Here is a 21,279-nt window from a genome sequence, read left to right on the forward strand (position 1 = left end):
GCGGTCCGTGAGTTCGAGCCCCGTGTCGGGCTCTGGGCTGATGGCTCAGAGCCTGGAGCCTGTTTCCGATTCTGTGTCTCCCTCTCTCTCTGCCCCTCCCCCGTTCATGCTCTGTCTCTCTCTGTCCCAAAAATAAATAAACGTTGAAAAAAAAAATTAAAAAAAAAAAAAAAAGAGTCTTGTGTGGTCGCTCACACTTTAGGCGAGGGACAGAGAGGAGACAGTCCTGGATCTGGTGTCACATGGTGAGGAACAGATGAGCCAAAAGCGAGTTCAGTCCAGGCTGTGCCACTCCCTGGCTGTGTCACCCAGGGCGAGTGTCTCCACCTCTCTGGGCCTCATTTTCCTCAGCTGTGAAATGGGGACGATAACAGGCTGTTGTGATGGTTAGATGGGCCAAAAGGCAGAGCTTAGAACGGCGCCTGGTGTGGAGTGGCCGCTGCTAAGGTTGTGGTTTTCGTGAGGCATTTTATATGCCATCGTGACAGCTGCCATCTCCCTTCCCCAACCCCAGGAACAAATCCTACCTGTTTTATTTCAACATTGTGAAGTGTGCCAGCCCCCTGGTCCTCCTGGAATTCCAGTGCCCCACCCCCCAGGTAACGTGGCCTCTCTCCATCTTCTTTACTGTCCCCGCTTTCTGTCACCGGAGCCTCTTCTCCCTATAGCGACAGCTTCTCTCTCTCAGCCCCTTCTTTTCCCTGGTAAATGGGAAGTGGGACCTCTGTCCTGAGTGGGGATCGGGTGTCTGTCTCGATCCCACCCAACCCCTGCCTCCTGCCCCCCCCAAGATCTGCGTGGAGAAATGTCCCGACCGTTACCTCACCTACCTGAACGCTCACAGATCCCAGGACTTTGAATACTACAAGCAGTTCTGCGTGCCTGGCTTCCAGGGCAACAAGGTGAGGGGAGCCCAGGTGGGGGACAGGGGGCAGAGTGCTGGCCTGGGGCTTTAACCCCCCCCCCCTTTCTTGTCAGGGTGTGGCTGAAGTGCTTCGGGATGGCGACTGCCCTGCTGTCCTCATCCCCAGCAAGCCCTGTGAGTCTGGGGTTCCATAAGCTTGGGTGGGCCTGGGAGAGGTTTCGGGGGCTCAGCCTGACTGGTCCCTTTCCCTGCTCCATGCAGTGGCCCGGCGATGCTTCCCAGCCATCCACGCCCACAAGGGGGTCCTCATGGTGGGCAACGAGACAACCTATGAGGACGGGCACGGCTCTCGAAAAAACATCACAGAGCTGGTGGAGGGCGCCAAGTGAGGACCGCCGCCGCCCATCACAGCGGTGTCCCCCTTTCCTGGGTGGGACAGGGCATCCCCTGGGGCTGGCCCGATCAGGGAGGGGCTCTGACACCAGCCTTGTTTGCCCTTCCCCAGGAAGGCCAATGGGGTCCTGGAGGCGCGGCAGCTGGCCATGCGGATATTTGAAGATTACACAGTTTCCTGGTACTGGATCGTCATGTAAGTCGGGAGGGAAGGTGGCCCTTCCTGTCTGTGTGTCCTGGGGCTGGTGAGACGATCGCTGTGCTCATGCCCCCATTTTATCCCCAGAGGCCTGGTCATCGCCATGGTGATGAGCCTCCTGTTCATTGTCCTGCTCCGCTTCCTGGCTGGCATTATGGTCTGGGTGATGATCATCATGGTGATTCTGGTGCTGGGCTACGGTGCGTCCCCCCTCCCGGCACCCTCCCCACCCCCCAGTCTGCAAAATGCCTGTACCCTTTGACCCGACAGTGGCCGGCAAGAATCTTGTCCTGAGCCGTGAGACATCCTCCATTCTTCTACTTGGTGTGTTTGTGAAGATGTTCATCTCGGTGTTGTTTATGGGAGCAGGCGCTTGGAAACAACCTCAGTGTTTATCGATGGGGGGATGGGTTAACTCGTAGCCTTCCAGGCTGGGACCTGGAGCTGTATTTTATCTACATCAAAAAGCATTCTCAAGCAGACTACTTAACACAGTGATTAAAGATGCGAGCTCTGGCACCAGACAGCTGGGCATTAAATGCTGGCCTTGCCAATTCCTTCCTCCGTGACCGTGGGCAAGTGACTCACCCTCCCCGTGCCTCAATTTCTTCCTCTATAAAGTGAGGATAATTAGTATTTACTAGTTAGGAGGCTTAATGAGAAAAAGTGTGCAGATGAGATGCGGGGGGGTGGGGGGGGCTGCAGATTTCAGGCCCGTGGAACCCAGAGGTCATGCTCAGAATTCAGTGGTTTGTATTTTGATTATTTAGACAAACTTTCCAGGGGAAAGATGCCTGATAGGCAATCCAGTGTGAGGATACAGATATTAAAACACTCACGTTAATCACTGGTTTCTGGCTGGGTGCTGGCATCTTAGGCAAATTTTTTTTTTTAATTTTTTGAATTTATTTTTGAGACAGAGAGAGACACAGCATGAGCAGGGGAGGGGCAGAGAGAGAGGGAGACACAGAATCCGAAACAGGCTCCAGGCTCCGAGCTGTCAGTACAGAGCCTGACACGGGGCTCGAACTCACATACCGTGAGATCATGACCTGGCCCGAAGTTGGACGCTTAACCTAGTCACCCAGGCGCCCCCATTTTTTTTTTTTTTTTTACTTTATCTGGATTTTACGATTTTATTCTTCAAAGAGCAAAGGGGAACATTAAAAGTCCCTAATACGGCCCCACTGAATGTTAACACCCATATCCTTCCTCCCCACCCACGAATCATTGTTATAAGGTGGCAAGGAAAACCTCAAGTCACACAGCCGCCTGATACCTATTCAGTCACTCACTCATTCCTACAGGCATGCGTGCGTCAAACACGTATTGAGCGCCTATGTGTCCTAGGAAGTTTTCTAGGTCCTGGGGGATGCGGGGAAAGATGGACCAGAAATAATAAACCAGCTGTGTGCAACTCTTGATCTCGGAGTCGTGAGTTTGAGCTCCAGGTTGGGTGTAGAGATTACATAAAAATATAATCTTAAAAAAGAATAATACTAATAAACTAGAAAACCCTCTAGCAGGTCCAAGCAGAGAGAGGGGATAAGAAGTCGAGTGTGAGGGTGTGTGATTTGAAACAGGAGAAGGGGTTTGGGAAGGTCTCGTTGGAAGGTGCCATTGGAATAGAGACAAGGAGGGTGTGAGGAGTCTGGTACCAGGCAGTGGGCATAGCAAGTGCAAAGGCTCTGAGGCAGGAGCAAGCACTGGCAGCCTCTGTCCGCTCTGGTTTCTGCTCCTGCTAAATGGGGGTGTTTCCCCCTGCTTTGCAACGTCGGGGGAGCATTCCGTGGGCTGAGGTCGGTCCCCTGTGCAGGAATATTTCACTGCTACATGGAGTACACGCGACTGCGTGGCGAGGCCGGCTCCGACATCTCCCTGGTGGACCTCGGCTTCCAGACAGACCTCCGCGTGTACCTGCACTTGCGGCAGACCTGGATGGCCTTCAGTGAGTCCCAGCCCCCCCATCCTGCCCTCCGGTGAGGCCTGGGAGGGAGCGGGGACAGGCAGCTGGCAGCCTCTGCCACCCTCTGCCTCCCGCAGTGATCATTCTGAGCATCCTTGAGGCTGTTATCATCTTACTGCTCATCTTTCTGCGGAAGAGAATTCTCATCGCCATCGCACTCATCAAAGAAGCCAGCAGGTGGGTGCCAGGGTGCCTGGGGTTGGGCTGTGGTTTGCCCCGGGGCTGCTGGGGCCCTGATGCCTGTGTCTGCTCCTCCCCAGGGCCGTGGGATACGTGATGTGCTCTCTGCTCTACCCACTGGTCACCTTCCTCCTGCTGTGTCTTTGCATCGCCTACTGGGCCAGCACTGCTGTGTATCCACCGTCAGACCCGGATCCCTGACCCCCCCCCGGGGTGGGGTGGGTGGCTAAGGGCCAAACTTGCCTGGAAGTGACCTGCAGCTTGGGGGCAGGGCCGGAACCTGGTGGCAGGGGGTGGGGGGAATGGAGCCTTTCTGGGGTCCCTAGTCCCACATGTTGGGTTCCTTAATGAACCTCCAGCTTCCTGTCCACTTCCAACGAAGCTGTCTATAAGATCTTTGATGACGGCACCTGCCAAGTTGCCGGGAAAACCTGCAACCCTGAGGTGGGGGTCGGCTATTTCCCCAGCAGCCCACAGGCTATCTGAAACCTGCCATCTCCCTGCTTGGGGACCATTCAGCAAACATTCAGTGCCTGCCGTATGCCCTGTGCTGGATGTGGGGAGCTTGGAGGGGAAGAGCTCCAACTGGGCAGCCCCACCCCACCCTAAATGCTGGACCACACCCACTTTTCTCCCCTTGACTTCATTTCCTGCCCCACACCCCGCCCTTAATCCAATGATAGCCAGTTCTTGTTTCTAGAACCCCTTCCTTGCCTTTCATAAGCCCCTGTCCTGACCCCTGTGGTCCTCATACTGATCTCTACCACTCTTGTCCTGTCCACGTGACCACTCAACGGATGCATGACCCCACTCTGATCCCCAGGATAGGTTATCCTGCCTCATCGACACCTGTGGAGTCAACAATCCCGTCTTGCTTCTAGAACCCCTATTAAAAGCCCCTATACGGAACTCCCAATCCCTTGACTTAACTCTGACTCCCATGACTCCTGTCCCACTCCATGAGCTACCTGACCCGGGCCTGATGCCCAGAACCCCCTCTGAGCCCCTGGCCCCTATGTTGTGACCCGGCTCCCCATCCTTCCCGCAGACCTTCGCCTCCTCCAATGAATCTCGCCTGTGCCCCGGTGCCCACTGCCAGTTCGCCTTCTATGGTGGTGAATCCGGCTACCACCGGGCCCTGCTGGGCCTGCAGATTTTCAATGCCTTCATGTTCTTCTGGCTGGCCAACTTCGTGCTGGCCCTGGGCCAGGTCACGCTGGCTGGGGCCTTCGCCTCCTACTACTGGGCCCTGCACAAGCCAGACGACCTGCCTGCCTTCCCACTCTTCTCTGCCTTCGGCCGGGCGCTCAGGTGGGACGCTGGGTGGTCTGGGGCTGGGGGCGAGATGGGCTGGAGGAGCCTTGGCCTGACCGCTGACCACCCCCTTGGCCCTCAGGTACCACACAGGCTCCCTGGCCTTTGGCGCCCTCATTCTGGCCATTGTGCAGATCATCCGAGTGATGCTCGAATACTTGGATCAGCGCCTCAAAGGTGCGGCCCACCAGTGGCTCACGACGGCCAGTGGGAGGTGGGGCTGGGGGGCGGGGTTAAGGCAATGGGACTGTGATTGGTTTCTGCTTGGAGGGAGCTTGATGAGTTCCTAAGGTGGAAGAATGGCTGAGGGAGTCCAGTGGGTGGAGTTCTTAACCCTGGGGTAGCGGATGCGGGACCAGGAGGCCTGGGGCACCATTGGTTCCTGAAGAGACTGGGATTTGTGTGTGAGGAGAAGAGCGGGGCTAAGGCTTATTTTTTGTTTTTTTGCTGCGGTGGTGCTTGGATTGGTTATTCTTTGGGGTGGGGCCAAGGAGGCGGCAAGGATTGGCTTCTGCTTGGGAGGCGGGGCTGGGGCAGGTGTGTGGGTTGTGATTGGTCCCTATCCTAGAAGCTGGGTTGAAAGGCTTCAAGATTGGGCCCCTCGTAGGGGTCCGAGCCCCTGGCCCGGTTGGTTCTTACTTGGGTGAGGGCCAGGCCCCCCGAGGGTTCTGGATCAAGTTTCCTTTCCCTGTCTCTTTGAGAAGGCAGGCTCCGGAAATCTGGATTGTATGCATGTTATGAGGGTGGAGGATGGTCCCTACCGGGGGTCTCCCCTCACCTCTGCGTCCTTCTCTTCTCTCTTAGCTGCAGAGAACAGGTTTGCCAAGTTCCTCATGACCTGTCTCAAATGCTGCTTCTGGTGCCTGGAGAAGTTCATCAGATTCCTCAACAGGAATGCCTACATCATGGTGAGTAGACCTGGGACCCCGAACCAACCCGCCAACTCCTGCTGGGTGAGAGCAGCCCTCGTTCCCAGCCGGTGGGCCTGACCCCTCCTCCTCCTCCTCCTCCTCCTCCTCCTCCTCCTCCTCCTTCTCCTTCCAGATTGCCATCTACGGCACCAACTTCTGCACCTCGGCCAGGAATGCCTTCTTCCTGCTCATGAGAAACATCATCAGGTCAGGGAAAGCACCATCCTCTGGCTGCCTCCCTCCTCCCCCCGGTCCCTGAGCCCCTATTCATGCCTGCTCCTCACTGTCCCCTGCAGAGTGGCTGTCTTAGACAAGGTTACCGACTTCCTTTTCCTGTTGGGCAAACTTCTGATCGTGGGTAGTGTGGGTGAGTGCCGCTGGTCAGCCTACCGGGGGGGCTGTGGTTGGGGTGACTTGTGAAGTGCTGTCGGGCCCCACGTCTTCTTTTGTGACGCCTGCCGTGGTGTCTGAGGTCTTCTTGGGGGGAGGGGCCGCTTCCTTTAGTCAGAACCCTCAACCATCTCCGTTACCTCCCTCTCTCCAGGGATCCTGGCATTCTTTTTCTTCACCCACCGTATCAGGATTGTGCAGGACACAGCACCGCCCCTCAACTATTACTGGGTCCCCATACTGGTACGGACCTTTGGGGACGGGTGGGGATCCAGGGAGAAGGAGGCGCTGGGGTCCTCCTGGTCTCTTTTAACTAGACAGATGTGGATGGAGGTCAGAGGTGGGGGATTGATTATGTATTCAGTCCCACAAACACGTAGTAAGTACCTACTGTGTGCCAGACACGGGGGGAGGAAGGGCTTCCCTCCAGGGGGCCTTCCAGTTCAGAGGCAAGTAGACATCAGTCAGTAACGATACGGTGGCTGCACGATTGCACACTGACTCGTGCCACCGGCGAGGCTTACGGGGAACCGTTAGAGCCTGTGCGGGAGGATTTGGGCAGGTCTGGGAGGCCCGGTGTCTTCACTGTGGAAGTGATGTCAGATCTAAGATCTGAAGGAGATAACAGGCCACATCCAGGCAGAGGGAACAAGTTCGGGGGCCGTGAGCTGGGACTGTGCCAGGAAATGAAGAAACCGGTGTGGGGGGAAGGAGGTGGAGATAGGGGCAGGGAGGTGATGGGGCCGTGGAGGTAATGTCATGCACCCTAAGAGCAGTGCAGGCCTTGGAGCCCAGTGACCTAGAATTTTATCTGACTCTATTTGCTCGTTCTAAGATGGTAACTTTGAGCAAGGTATTTAATCTCTCCATGGCCCACTTCCTTACAATCCATAAATGTTTATCAGATACCTGCCAAGGCCCTGTGAGCCTCCAAATTGCTGGGGGTGTAGCAGTAAGTGGGACAGATACAGTCTGATGGAGATGAGGGCGTTATGTCTGTAGTACCCTAAACATGCATAACATTGCAGCCAGGGTCTAGCTGTCAGAAGCAGCTTCGTAGAGGAAGTGGTATCTGAGGACTCCACGTTTGAGCTGGAAGCAGAAAGATAAGGAGGCCTTAGACTAGATTAAGTTGGGACAACAGCATGTGCAAAGGCCCTGGGGTTGAAGAGAGCAAGGAGTGAGTGGCAGTACTTTGGATGTTACTCTAAGGAGGGCTTATCAGCAGGGAAATGACCTGATCCCAGCCTGGGAGGGTGTGGCGGGTGGGAGTTGCCCTGGGAGCTGGGGTGGAAACATCTTGGCTTCCCCTTGCCTAGACGGTGATCATCGGCTCCTACCTGATTGCCCATGGCTTCTTCAGTGTCTACGGCATGTGTGTGGACACGTTGTTCCTCTGCTTCTGTGAGTGACCCCTCACCCAAACCCTTGCCAGGCCCTGACTGCCTTCTCCCCTCCGGGCATAACATCTTCTGATGGGGCTATGCATCCAACGGCCAGGTGCCCCCAGCTTCCCCGGGCGTCCGAGGGCCCTGGCATGCCTTCTCGGCTTCCTCCCTGCGCTCGGAGCTGCTCCATCCCGTTGTGCCCTGGTCCGGCCTGCAGCTAGAACGCTCTGCCCCTGGGCCCTCGGCTTTGGGGTTTCTGGCTTTGTTGGGGGCGGATCTGTGGCTGCTACTAACTTTGGTCTCTCCATCTGTCTGTTTTTTGTTTTGTTTTTTGTTTTTTCTCTTCTCTTCCTCTACTCCGTGCCTGCTGGCTTCCCTGTTCTTCCCTGCCTCCCTCTTTCCCTCCCTTCCTGACCACCCCATTTTCCCCCTGCCGGTTCCTGGGGGGAGCCCAGGTGAGGACCTGGAAAGAAATGACGGCTCTCAGGAGCGACCCTACTTCATGTCGCCCGAGCTGAGAGACATCCTGTTGAAGGGGAGTGCGGAGGAGGGGAAGCGGGCAGAAGTCGAGGAGTAGAGAGGGAGGGAGGCGTGGGGGCCACACAGGCCTCCTCCTCTCCTCCCCGTAGACTGGGGGTGCATGCGGGACTTCCCCTGCCTGGGAGCGTGGGGAGCATGTGTGTGTCCCGTTGCCGAGCCTTCCACGGCCCGCCCCTCTCCTGTCCCGGCGTGTCTTGCTTCCTAATCCTCTGAGGCTTCTCTGTGGCCCTCGTCCCGTCCCCCCCACCCCACCCCCGTCCCCGGAGGCCCCTGCCCGGGGCTCCCCTCATGCCACGGTCTCTGGGGCCTCTCTCCGCAGTGGAGGACCTGGAGAGGAATGATGGCTCAGCCGAGAGGCCTTACTTCATGTCTCCCAACCTCAAGAGGCTCTTGAACAAGACCAACAAGAAGCTGGCGGAGTCCTAAAGGCCCCGCTCCCCAACGCCCCACACACCTCTCCAGAAATCTCACACCGGGTGCTCGGCAGCTGGGCCAGAACCCTTGGCCCGCTGGGCTCACGTGAGGTCCTGTCACTGCCGCCCCCCCCCCCCGCCCCGCCCCCCCCTGTCCGGTCATCACTGGACCCCAGGGACCTGAAGGATCCGGGGCGTCTCCTCCCCTGTGCCGAGGGGCCTTCAGAGTTTTCCTGGCGGCGCCCCGAGACGGCACGAGTCACGCCAGCGCTCGCTGGCCTGGACGGGGAGAAGTCCGTTGAGGCCTCTGACGTCCGACCTGCAGTGGGGCCCGACCTCTGTGAGCCGCCGCCCGCTTCCTGTCGCTGCCTTCCAACGGGGCAGTGTCTGCGTCTGCGAGAGGGGTGGCCGAAGCGGGCTGCGGTTCCTCAGGCCCCCGTTCTCGCGTGTCTGCTCCGGCCAGGACCAAGCCCCTTCTCCGTGGCTGAACGGCTGACTCACAGGCTGCCACATGCGTTTCTTTCTTTCTTTTTTTTTTTTAACCTGGACGTGCATTAAAGGGTCTGTTAGCTTTTTCCTGTCTGTCTCAACGGCTGAGCCGGGGCCAGCTGAGGAGTGCCTTCTGTTGTCCCCTCCCCGCCGAACGTGGCTGGGGTGGGAGTGGGGTGGCCAGGTGGGGGTGTCTCCTGGCATGGGAGGCCACAGCAGGGGTGTCACGGAAGGAGAGGGAGCTAGTCTGTTGGGGGAGGGCAGCTGGGAGCAGACCCGGTGCAGGAGGGAGGAGGCCGCTAATGGCTGTTTAATGGGAACCTGCTGGCTGGCTGGCTGGAGGAGTTGGGCCCGATTTCCCCCCTTCTCCTGCCAGTTACTGACACAGCTCTCTTTGTAAGAGAGAGAGAACCTGAATCCCCCAAGGGGCGATTTCAGGGGAAGGGGTGGGTGGGGGCAGATGCCGTGAGCAAACCGGGCCGCCTCTGCCCAGGCACCTCGCCTTGAGGATTCTTTTGCCAAATTTGTGGAACTCCACGGACCTGGTCTCCTGGTTCCCCCTTCGCCACGTCCCAGGCCCCTGACTTCATCAGCACCGTGCTAGGGTCCGGAAGAGGGAGAAACCCAGGCCTGGGGTCCCAGTCTCTTGTGTCTGCCCGCCATCCCTCAGGCCCCCTCGTTCTGTCTGCACACTCTTGCGTGTTAACTGCATTCCAACCACTAATAAAGTGCCTATTGTACAGAGCCCGGGCCTGGAGTGTTTGTGGAGTGAGTAGGAGGCTGGTAGGGGGAACCCCAGCTTTGACTGTCCTGGGATTCATTCTCTGAGCTGGGGCGAGGCTCTCAGGGGAAGGAGGGAGGGCAGGAAGCCTTCTGTCTGCTGGCCCCGAGTCAGCCCGAATGGTACCCTGCGGGTAGCTCAGGTTTCTTCTGAACAAATAGCCCTTATTAGGTTCTCATCCCTACACTCCAGAAGGCGACGATGGCCTGTCTCCCCCCCCCCCCACCTCCTCAGTCACATGGCCTTTGTCCCCAGGCCCAGGCACCTGAGGCACCCACAGTCTAGTCCAGCCCCTTTGGAACTGCAGAACTGCAAAGAACTGAACCCTGTCCTGCTGCCTAGGGGCTCACTGCTGCCCCCTGGTGCAAGCTATCTGCCCACCTCTGGGCCCTCTGTCCCACATTGTCCCGCATTGCCGCCTTTCTCTATATCCCTGCCCTTGTCATTTTTTCTTAAACAGCCACCATTTTTTGAGTACTTCCTACCTGCGTACCATATGCCACGTTTCTTCTTAAAGTTGATTTATTTTGAGAGAGGGAACTTCCGTAAGTGGGAGAGGGGCAGAGAGAGGGAGAGAAAATTCTAAGCGGGTTCTGCATCAGCACAGAGCCTGAGGAGGGGCTCAAACTCAAAAACCGGGACTATGAGATCATGACCTGAGCCGAAATCAAGAGTAAGACGCTTAATCGACTGAGCCACCGGGGCGTCCCCATGGACCACTTTTATCATTCTCCTCAATAATTAAGACCTGGAGAATGGGCTACATTTCTTTTTTTTTTTAATATTTCTTTTTAATGTTTCTTCACTTTTTGAGAAACAGAGACAGAGTGCAAACAGGGCAAGGGCAGAGAGAGAGGGAGACACAGAATCCGAAGCAGGCTCCGGGCTCTGAGCTGTCAGCACAGAGCCCGACGCGGGGCTTGAACTCACAAACCACGAGATCATGACCTGAGCTGAAGTCGGACGCTTAACCAACTGAGCCACCCAGGTGGATGGGCTACATTTCTAAAGGTGGCATAGTGGGAAAGTGGCTTAGAAGGCAATTCAACCCCGGTCTCTTTGACCCCAGACCTTCCCGCTACTCCATACAGACACTTTGTGGGGTCCCCTGTTCACCTGGATTGTCTGAGTTTGGTCTTTTCCCTGTCCCCAGTTCCTGTTAGCCCCGCCTCCAAAATATCCCCTAAATCTGCTCACTTCTATCCATTATCTTCAGCTCCCAGCCCCTGTTATCATCACCTGAACCAATGCCGTCCCCTGCCCTGGTCCCTGATTCCTGCCATCACCACCCCCCCTTCTCCACAGTTCCCCACACAGGTGCAGAAGGATGCTTGTGAACACCCTAGTGAGTTCACACCCCTTCTTTGCTTAAGAACCCTGCATGGCTTCCTCCTTGTTCAAAGTGAAAAGTCAAGGGGCGCCTGGGTGGCTCAGTCGGTTAAGTGTCCGACTTTGGCTCAGGTCACGATCTTGTGGTTCACGAGTTCAAGCCCCACGTTGGGCTCTCTGCTGACAGCTTGGAGCCTGGAACCTGCTTCTGATTCTGTGTCTCCCTCTCTCTCTCTCTGACCCTCCCCCCATTCATGCTCTGTCTCTCTCTGTCTCAAAAATAAATAAACGTTAAAAAAAAATTTTTTTTTTTTTAAAGTGAAAAGTCAAAGGGGCGCCTGGGTGGTTCAGTCGGTTTAGCATCCAACTTCAGCTCGGGTCATGATCTCGTGGTTTGTGGGTTCGAGCCCCACGTTGGGCTCTGTGCTGACAGCTCAGAGCCTGGAGCCTGCTTCGGATTCTGTATCTCCCTCTCTCTCTCTGCATCTCCCCAGCTCATGCTTTGTCTCTCAAAAATAAATAAATGTTCACAAATAAAAATAAAAGTGAAAAGCCCAAGTCTTCCCTCCAGCCCACGAGGCGCTGCTCCACCTTCCCCATCACCCCTGCCTTGCTGACCCTTCCGGACACGCTGGCCCCAGGGCTTGTGCCTGAAATGCTCCCCACTTGGCCCTTTGTGTGGCTAGCTCCTCATCCTTTGGCTTTCAGCTCAGGGGTCACCTCCTCCAGGAAGCCTTCTGTGCTTGTCTGAGGTTGGCTTATCTTGGTGACCACACATCACCCTCTTTCTCTTTCTTTTTCATGGCATTTGTCACAATCTGCAATTATCTATTTGTATTTTCACTTAATAATTGTTAGCCTCCCCACCCAGAATGTCAGCTATAAGGGGACACCGATCTTGCCCCTTTTTTACCACCTTAAACTAGAGCCAGGCAGGGTGTGTGGTATACAGCAGGTACTCACTATACAGGCACAGAACAGCTGAATGACTACAAGGGGCTTAGCATAGTGCCTGGTCTGGGGGAAGTACACAGCATTACCCGTTGTTATTAGTATATTAGTACACGCCAGCATGTAAGTTTCCAGTCTCTTACACATGCTCCAAACTCCTTGGCTGCTGTGTTCTGAGACTGTACCACACAGAAGCAGAAACAGGAAAACCAATGAAGTTACGTTACTGCGGGGGTGCCTGGCTGGCTCAGCGAGTGGACCGTGCAATTCTTGGTCTCAGGGTCATGAGTTTGAGCCCCATGCTGGATGTGGAGCCTACTTATAAAAAAAAAAAAAAAAAAGATTAAAAAAAGGAGTAACCTGCACTAATCTGGGCACGTGCCGATGGCGGGACTGGACTCAGGTGGTCTTGGTGAAGGTGAGGAAAAGCCTGCAGATTTTGGATGTAATCTGAAGACAGAGCTCACCTGATTGATTGCCTGTGCAAGAAAGAGAGGAGTCAGGGGGCGCCTGGGTGGCGCAGTCAGTTAAGCGTCCGACTTCAGCCAGGTCACGATCTCGCGGTCCGTGAGTTCGAGCCCCGCATCAGGCTCTGGGCTGATGGCTCAGAGCCTGGAGCCTGTTTCCGATTCTGTGTCTCCCTCTCTCTCTCTGCCCCTCCCCCGTTCATGCTCTGTCTCTCTCTGTCCCCAAAATAAATAAACGTTAAAAAAAAAATTAAAAAAAAAAAGAAAGAGAGGAGTCAGAGAAGCAGGAGGAAGCAGGGCTGAGAGGGGGGCAAGCTCAGACAAGAGTCCTGAGAGGGCACTTGTGGCCTGATCCTGCAGGGAGCTTGGGAGGAGGTCACATCCCGGGGCTGTCCTGAACTGGTAGGTCACTGACTAAAGGTGGCCCCGGGCACCTACAATCCCAGGCACTTCTGGTTCTCTTGAGTGTGCAGGCAAAGTGTCCAGTGTGACCCAGTCGATCCTCTATTTTTTTTTAATTTTTAAAAAATGTTTATTTATTTTGAGAGAGAGAGGGGGAGGGAGAGCATGTGTGAGCAAGTGGGGGAAGGGCAGGGAGAGAGGGAGAGAGAGAGAATGCCAAGCAGGCTCCACACAGCGCAGAGCCCGACACAGGGCTCGAACTCACAAACCATGAGATCATGGCCTGAGCCAAAAGCAAGAGTCAGACACTTAACCGACTGAGCCACCCAGGGGCCCCTGGTCTGATCCTCTTGAGTGTGTTGGCAATGTTGTCCAGAACCCGGAGCAGTTCTCCGGGGAAGAGTTGGTGTACAGGCAGTCGTGCAAAAGCACACAGAGCCCGGGCAAAGAGAAAATAAAGCAGAGCTGAAGGGATCTGGGCAGGTAGGTTCGTTTTGGATTTGCACATAGATGGTTGGATGTGTGTGTCAGGACCTCACAAAGGAATTCTAAGCTGGAGGCATTTAAGAGGGAACGCTCAGCATTTGTCTTTCAAGTCAGGGGCTGGCTGAGATCACCTGGGGAGTGAGTGTAGAGAGAGGCGAGGCAGAGCTCTGGGGAGAGGGAAAAAGAGAAAGCGGACGGACTCAGGGGAGAGCCAGAGAGTGGCGGCGTCTGGAGCCAAGTGAAAGGCAGGAAGTGTGGGCACAAGTGCTCCTGGCTTTAGTGTGGGTGCAAATGAACGGGAGCGACTATCTTCTAGTGCAGGAAGGAGGAAGGTCATCAGCTGAGAGCAGAGCGCGGGGAGATGCTGGGAGCCATAACTAGGTGTGAAAAATTGGGAAACCACTGCGTGAATGAGCGATGCTAGCATTGTGAGTGTCTTCTTTTTCTTTCCCAGACTTACCGAGGTGTGAGGTGTAGGAACAGAGTGGATTTCATTGGAGGAGCAGGGGCTTGTGGGTATGTGCAGGGGCAGACACAGGAGGGACGGATGCTAGCTCTCCACCCACAGCTTTCGAAGCACTTGGGGTGAAAGCCGAGGTCTCCGTGTGGGTCTCCGGGGACCTGCAGGACCTATCCACCCTTTCTTGGACGGCCCTCCCCAACTCCTCTCACACTGGCCCCATTCCAGCCCCTCAGGCCTCTGCTGCTCCTTCCACAAGCGCTATCAACCTCCGGGACTTTGTACCGGCTGTTCCCTCTGCCCGGAACATTCATCTCCCGGCAGTCTGCTTGGTCTCAGTCCCTCAGCTCCCCATAAGGACTTTCTTGTGCGCTGCCTAACTTACAATTGCACCTCCCCCAGTCCCGCACCCCACCCCCCCACCCCCCGGCTGTATTTTGCCCACTGCACTTGCCATCATGGGACATACTACATACTTTGCCTATTGTTTAGCACCTGCCTCCCCATCGCAGTCAGCTCCGCGAGGGGAGGGCCATGGGGTGGTTTGTTTACTGTGTCCCCAGCAGCAGCTCCTGGCTGCACAGCCTCAATGCCAGCTTCTCCGACCCTCTCAGATGGTCTGTTACCAGCAGGCTAGACTCAAGCTCCTTTCTGCTTGGGTTGGCCAGCGTTCATTTCTGTGGTTTGCAACTCTGAGAGGTAGAGATTCGGAATTCTTGGAGCGATGAGGCCGGGCCAGGGGGACGGAGACCACTGCCCTGTTAGAAGCGAGGCACACAGGCACAGGTGTGCTGGCCAGTTACAGGGTGGCAGAAATCTCAAAAGTGGCTTAGGCAGCTAACAGATACAAAGATGTCTTCCAGTCCTATAACATTCTGGAACAGGTAAAACTAATCTGGTGATGTAATAGGGACAGGGATTGGCTAGGACAGCAGGAGGGAACTTCCTGGGGGAGGGTGGGTGCCAATGTCCCTTATCTTGATCGGGGTGGTGCTTACACAGGCGTGTGTATGTAAACACTTACCAAGACGTACACTTAAATGATTGTGTATATTACACCTTCACTGGAAAAAAAAAAGTGGCTTAGGGTGCCTGGGTGTCTCAGCTGGTTGGGCATCTGACTCTTGGTTTCAGCTCAGGTCACGACCCCACGGTTCATGGGTTCGAGCCCCACATTGGGCTCTGCACTAACAGTGTGGAACCTGCTTGGAATTCTCTCTCTCTCTCTCTCTCTCTCTCTCAAAATAAACAAACTTAAAAAACTAATAGTGCAGTTTAAAAGGAAAAAAAAAAGTGGCTTAAGGGAAATGGGAGTTTCCTATTTGGCTCCTGTCCATGAGGTTGGGCTGACTTGGGTGCAGTGGGGGCCAGGCAAGGTGGGTGACCCACTCACTCACTTCTTCCCTGTTTCGACTGTTCTAAGCCAGGGTGAACAAGAATCATGTTCCCTGGTCTCAAGAGTTTCCTCTCTAGCTAAAGAGAAACAGATAATAACTATATAACGGGTGATGATAAACACTTTGAAGTAACACAAAGCAGGATAATCTGGCAGTGCTGTTTAAGAAATGGTGGTTAGGGCAGCTGGGCGTCTCTGAGGTGGGACACTGGAGCAGAGACTCAGAGAAGAGAGGGAGAGGGCTCTGAATGCCCAAGGGAAGAGAGTATTTCAGGCAGAGTGTGTAGCAGAGCAAAGGCCCTGAGGTGACAGGATGCTTGGAGGAAGGTGTGGAAAGGCTCATCAAACTGTATTCCAGGCTCACACCCTCCCAGCCCAGCTGCCAGGTCAGAAAGGCCCCTTCCTTCCTTCCTTTCTTCCTTCGTTCCTTCCTTCCTCTCTTTCTCTTTCTTTCTCCCTCCCTCCCTCCCTTCCTTTCTCTCTTTCTCTTTTTCTTCCTTCCTTCCATGTTTATTTATTCTTCAGAGAGAGAGAGAGAGAGAGAGAGAGAGAGAGAGCGAAAGCAGAGGAGGGGCAGAGAGGGAGACACAGAATCCAAAGCAGGTTCCAGGCTCCAAGCTGTCAGCAGAGCCCGACGCGGAGCTCGAACTCACAAACTGTGAGATCATGACCTGAGCCGAAGTTGATGCTCAACCAACTGAGCCACCCAGGCGCCCCTGACCTTTCCTTTCTCAGAAGACTGGAGGCAAGTCCCAGAACTGCCTATGCCCTGGCCGGTTTTGCCAAAAACACCACGTCTGAACCATTCTTGGGCCAGGTAAGAAGTGGGGCTCTGATCAGCCAGATCCAGGGCAGAGGCTGGGCGGTGGGAGAACAAAATGGGTGGTTCCCTAAGGGAAATCGTGGTTCTCAGAACAAAGTGGGAAACGGAGACCCAGCAGGCCAAAGTCCCAGGTGGCCGGCTGCTCTGTGAGACGGCAGCAAGAGCAAGAACTAGACCAGCAGGAACTTCAGGATGGCCAAGCAGGTCCTGGAGGGTGAAGACGATGAACTCCATGTGGTTGGGGTCCTACATCCGCTTGGCCCACATGACAGCGTCACTGTGTGGCCACGCCAATGTTTCCCCCCAAGTCTCAGCATCCCGGGGCTCCAACTGATGTGGCCATGATTTGACTCCACTGCATCTTTTGCTTTTAAAGTATTGCTGGGGCCCTTGCTGGCTCAGTCCATACAGCATGCAACTCTCGATCTCAGGGGCGTGAGTTCAAGCCACGTTGGGCATGGAGCCAAAATAAAATCTTTCAAATATTGCCGTAAAATACACATAAAAATTACCCCCCAAACCGTTTTTAAGTGTGCAGCTTGGTGACATTAAGCACATTCACAGTTTTGTGCGACCATCACCACCTCCATGTCCAGAACTTTTTCTTCTTCCCAAACGAAAACTCTGTCCCCATTAAACGCAAACTCCCCCTCCTGCAGGCACCCATCGTTCTACCTTCTGCCTCTATGGATCTATTCTAGACACTGCATATGAATGGAATCGTACAGTATTTAGCCTTTTGGGTCTGGCTTATTTAACATAACATCCTCTAGGTTCATCCACGTTGTAGAATATGTCACGGTTTCTTTCTTTTTTTTTTTAATTTTTAAAAATCTTTATTTTTGAGGGGGCGGGCAGAGAGAGGGAGACACAGAATCCGAAGCAGGCTCCAGGCTCTGAGCTGTCAGCACAGAGCCCGATGTGGGGCCTGAACTCATGAACCGCGAGATCATGACGCGAGCTGACGCTGGATGCTTAACCGACTGAGCCACCCAGGCACTCCTCGTTCCCTTTTAAGGCTGAATAATATTTAACATTCCATTGTCGGCATACATCACGGTTTGTTGATGCATTCATCCGTCGACAGACACTTGGGTTAATTCCACATTTTGGCGATTGTGAATCAGGCTGTGAACAGGGGTGTGGAAGTATCTGGAGTACCTGCTTTCATTTCTTGTGGGCATATATGCAGAAATGGAAGTGCTGGAAACGTTCACTTTGCTTAATTTTGGGAGCAAACATCATGTTGTTTTCTTGCTCCATCTTTTAACTGAGTTTTCTTCCTTGTTGGTTTCATTCTCTTTCATCAAAGCATACTCCCTGCCCCCCCACCCCACCCCACCTTGTATTTCCCTGGCTTCAAGATCAGAGAAACAAGGGCTTCTCCTGCCTCTAAAGTCCCCAGCCTGGTGCTCACGGGCTCTGACTGGCTGGATTTCGGTCACTCACTCCTAAGCCAATCACTGCAGTCAAGCCATGGGCTTAGTTTCAGAATAGGACACCAGGGACTCATCAAATGAAGTTCCCCACAGCACTGTGGTGAACCCACGTCCACCCCACTGAAGGGGGAGGAAGGGAGGAGACACGGGTCCAAAAGGTTTCAGGAGGAAAAGTTCCTCAGTGGGACTGGGGGTAGGAGGCTGGAGTAGGAGAAATCTCTGATGAGGAGGAAGGCAAAGAAAGGAGAGCACGTCCGTGAGAACACTTGAGTCCCTGATGATGACAGAGCCTGTCTAGACAGAGGGAATGCGAGGGGAGGGGACAGACCTTACTCTTCAGCCACTGAGAAAGAGGCTGTAACGGGGAGAGGGGGTGCACGGCCAGATGACAGCGCCCATCGGTCAGGGCAGGGAGGTGAGAGACAGTGCATACTGGGGTTGTTAAACAGGAAGCAGTGGAAAGGCAAGGGTGGTAGTGGAAGGCTGGGTCAGGGTGGAGAAGGGGCAAGAGAGGGCAGCTGGCGCCTTGGGGCTTCAGTCTGGCACATGATGACCAAGGAGAGAACACAGACCAGGAGCAGGATGGATGTAGCTTGTCCACAGATTGGGCTGAGGGGTGCCTGGGTGGCTCAGTCGGTTGAACGTCTGACTTCGGGTCAGGTCACGGCTCAGGTCACGATCTCACGGTTCGCGAGTCTGAGCACCGCGTTGGGCTGTGCTGGCAGCTCTGAGCCTGGAGCCTGCTTCAGATTCTGCGTCTCCCTCTCTCTTTCTGCCCCTCCCACTCTTGCACTGTCTCTCTCAAAAAATGTATAAACATGAAGGAAAATTAAAAAGATTGGGCTGAAAACCTCTTATCCCGCAGCTCCTGGTGGGTGGCCCCAACATAATGCACTTGTTCGTTAAGGGCTTCCACTGCAGCCCAGCGTCTCTTCCTACAAAACCCAGGTTGTGCGAGGCACCAGTCCCAGCAGGTAACAATCGGAACCATAACAGGTTCCCTAGCACTCACTTCACAGAGCCTCAGCAAACTCTTGAGATTCAAAGAACTCTCCAAACCTGTCCTGGGCTACTCTGTGGAGACTGTAGTTTGATCTAAAGGTTTTGCTTGTAACCACGATCCTACCTACCCCTTTATGCGTGTGGAGCCCCTTTTACAGGGGCTGCCTTGAGAGCCTCAAAAGCAAGTTCTTCAGAAATCTAACCAGCCATGGACTTGGGAGTCAGAAAACCAGACACCTTCCCTGTTTTGCCACTTGGTAGCGCTGTTAGCTCAGTGGAGTCGCACCCCTCGGAGCCAGTTCCCTGGTGTCCGTAATTGCCGGTCTCTAACTTGTTACGGCCGGTTATCACCTCGTCAGGGTGACCTTACACAATCCAAACTTCCTTTAACCAATTTTACCTGAATACATGGACCATTAAATTTACCATACCTTTCTTCACTCTTAAGCTCTATGTAGGAAAGCTCTCCAAGTGTGTGTGTGGGGGGGGGGGGGGCGCAAGATGCTGAGTATTTGAGTGAAAAACAGAAAAAAAAATACACACACATAATTAAGCCTCTCTGGGAGTAAAACAAAAAACTTCACAATGGCTGCCAAGAAGTAGGGAGGAGGCGGATGGGTTTTGTCCTTTCACACTCTTGCATATTTGATAGCTTGCATCAGGCGAATACATTATCTGTTCAAAACCCTCACTAAAGTGTAAACAGAGAGGCAGTAGGTACAGCGTGCATCCATTTTAGTAACATTTTTTACACCTTACCTTTTAAATAACTGAGACATTTATTCGCGACACAGAAATGTGCCAAGTGCTTTAAAAAAAATCACCATGGGGCGCCTGGGTGGCGCAGTCGGTTAAGCGTCCGACTTCAGCCAGGTCACGATCTCGCGGTCTGTGAGTTCGAGCCCCGCATCAGGCTCTGGGCTGATGGCTCAGAGCCTGGAGCCTGTTTCCGATTCTGTGCCTCCCTTTCTCTCTGCCCCTCCCCCGTTCATGCTCTGTCTCTCTCTGTCCCAAAAATAAATAAACGTTGAAAAAAAAATTAAAAAAAAAATCACCATTAGGGTGCCTGGGTGGCTCAGTCAGTTAAGCACCCGACTTTCGGCTCAGGCCATCATGATCTCACGGTTCGCTTGTGGGTTCAAGCCCCGCGTCTGGCTCTGTGTTGACAGCTCAGGGCCTGCAACCTGCTTCAGACTCTGTGTCTCCCTCTCTCTTTCTCTGCCCCTCCCCCACTTGCACTCGATCTCTCTCAGAAATAAACAAACATTAATTTTTTTTAACCAACGTTTTGTAGAAAGGAAATGAAGGCTCAGAGAGGTAGAGTTTTCGGTCACACAGGGGACTCAAATCTGGAACAGACGATGGGTCTTGTGTCATTAACAAAGGAGCTGCACCGTCCCTACATTTTTGCTAGGAAAATCGTTATTATGCCTTAAATCTTTTTAAGTTTATTTATAGATTTTGAGTGAGAGCACGGGTGCGCGTAGGGGAGGGGCAGAGAGAGCGAATCCCAACCCAGGTTCGTTCTCACGAACCGTGAGATCACGACCTGAGCCAAAATCCAACTGAGACACCCACGTGTCCCACGTTATGCCTTAAGTCTTGAATGACTTCTTTCAGGTAGGAAACCTTTCCAATGATTCCTTGTTCCGAATCCCAGCAGCTTCTGAACAGCATCGCACCTGCCAACATGCCTAGTAACGCCTGTCAAGCGCTAGCTTGATTCTGACACTGAAGCGGCGCCGGGATTACTGTACATACTGTTTGTACATCGGGGATCTCACGAAGCGCCCCGGAGAATTCAACATTAGCCTTTAAAATAGAAGACGCTCTGAGGCCTTTACTTATGAACCCCGAGCTGTGGTTGGCCGAGCGTCTGACTTGCAGACCCGGGTCTCCCACGAGCAGTCTGTGAATCCTCTGGTCGGGCCTCAGTTTCTCCATTTGTCAAAGGGCGACTGGAAGATCTCGAGTAGTTCGGCTCTGCCCTTCGGAGGCCTGGGCCCGGCAGGGCAGCCGGACACTACACTGGGGGGTTTGATTGCAGGACTTGAGAACTGGAGCGCTCGCCGACGCCGGTCCCGGGGCAGCAAGATCTGTCCGGCCGTTCCCGACACCTGCATCTCGGGTCTTCTAGGCCTCTAGCGAGAGACACAGGGAGATGGAGGAAGCTCCGCCAGGTAGCCTCGGATGGAGGTTGAAGCTCCCGGACCAAGATTCGGCCACTACAAGTATACTCTTCTGACAGCCTCTCAAAGAGGTTTCCGTCAACGTACACGCGAGAGACGGGTGTAAGATGGCAGTCACGCAGGCGCAGAAACTAGCAGCAGGGGGAGACTCCGCCTCTCGCCCTGAACCACGTGGTGATGCCGCTTAAAACCGCCATTGAAAAAAAGAACGGCGAGCATATCACATGACGGAGACCCACCAATACCAAAGGAAAGCGCCAAAGTCCTTGTCACGTGGCCAAGACTCTGTATCGGCCACTGTCACATGATCAAGGACTCGAAAAGGGAGGTAAACGTTTCGACTCCACGTGACCAGAACGCAACGGCTACGCTCTTGCCACGTGACTAAAGCCCACCTCCTTATCTCTTTTCGTTGCTCCCTCCCTCCCGGGCTGGGCCTGCGTCAAGCGGCAACGCGGCGGCAGGGGGCGGGGCTCCAGCCGATCACGTGGCCCGCACCTCCCCGG

General features: G+C 54.4%; 1 protein-coding gene across 3 annotated transcripts in view; it reads left to right on the forward strand.

Moving 5' to 3' along the window:
• The window catches only part of SLC44A2 (solute carrier family 44 member 2 (CTL2 blood group)), a 27,089-nt gene extending 17,296 nt beyond the window's left edge, over positions 1-9,793 (forward strand). For 2 of the 3 annotated variants that reach the window (XM_040449885.1, XM_040449884.1), the window contains exons 5-22: positions 515-599; positions 792-902; positions 979-1,039; positions 1,127-1,250; positions 1,371-1,454; positions 1,545-1,657; positions 3,274-3,405; positions 3,501-3,600; positions 3,684-3,776; positions 3,963-4,047; positions 4,652-4,914; positions 5,000-5,094; positions 5,722-5,825; positions 5,962-6,035; positions 6,125-6,195; positions 6,373-6,461; positions 7,538-7,622; positions 8,062-8,357. In XM_040449885.1, the coding sequence (XP_040305819.1) occupies positions 515-599; positions 792-902; positions 979-1,039; positions 1,127-1,250; positions 1,371-1,454; positions 1,545-1,657; positions 3,274-3,405; positions 3,501-3,600; positions 3,684-3,776; positions 3,963-4,047; positions 4,652-4,914; positions 5,000-5,094; positions 5,722-5,825; positions 5,962-6,035; positions 6,125-6,195; positions 6,373-6,461; positions 7,538-7,622; positions 8,062-8,183 (1,891 nt within the window). In that variant the 3' untranslated portion in view covers positions 8,184-8,357. Of the gene's footprint in view, positions 1-514; positions 600-791; positions 903-978; positions 1,040-1,126; positions 1,251-1,370; positions 1,455-1,544; positions 1,658-3,273; positions 3,406-3,500; positions 3,601-3,683; positions 3,777-3,962; positions 4,048-4,651; positions 4,915-4,999; positions 5,095-5,721; positions 5,826-5,961; positions 6,036-6,124; positions 6,196-6,372; positions 6,462-7,537; positions 7,623-8,061; positions 8,358-8,465 lie in introns of those variants that run through there. The other variant, XM_040449886.1, reaches the window with a different exon arrangement.
• Positions 9,794-21,279: the final 11,486 nt, after the last annotated feature.

This window comes from Herpailurus yagouaroundi, unplaced genomic scaffold, assembly GCF_014898765.1.
Source record: "Herpailurus yagouaroundi ecotype Mexico unplaced genomic scaffold, PumYag 200, whole genome shotgun sequence".
Taxonomy (NCBI): domain Eukaryota; kingdom Metazoa; phylum Chordata; class Mammalia; order Carnivora; family Felidae; genus Herpailurus; species Herpailurus yagouaroundi.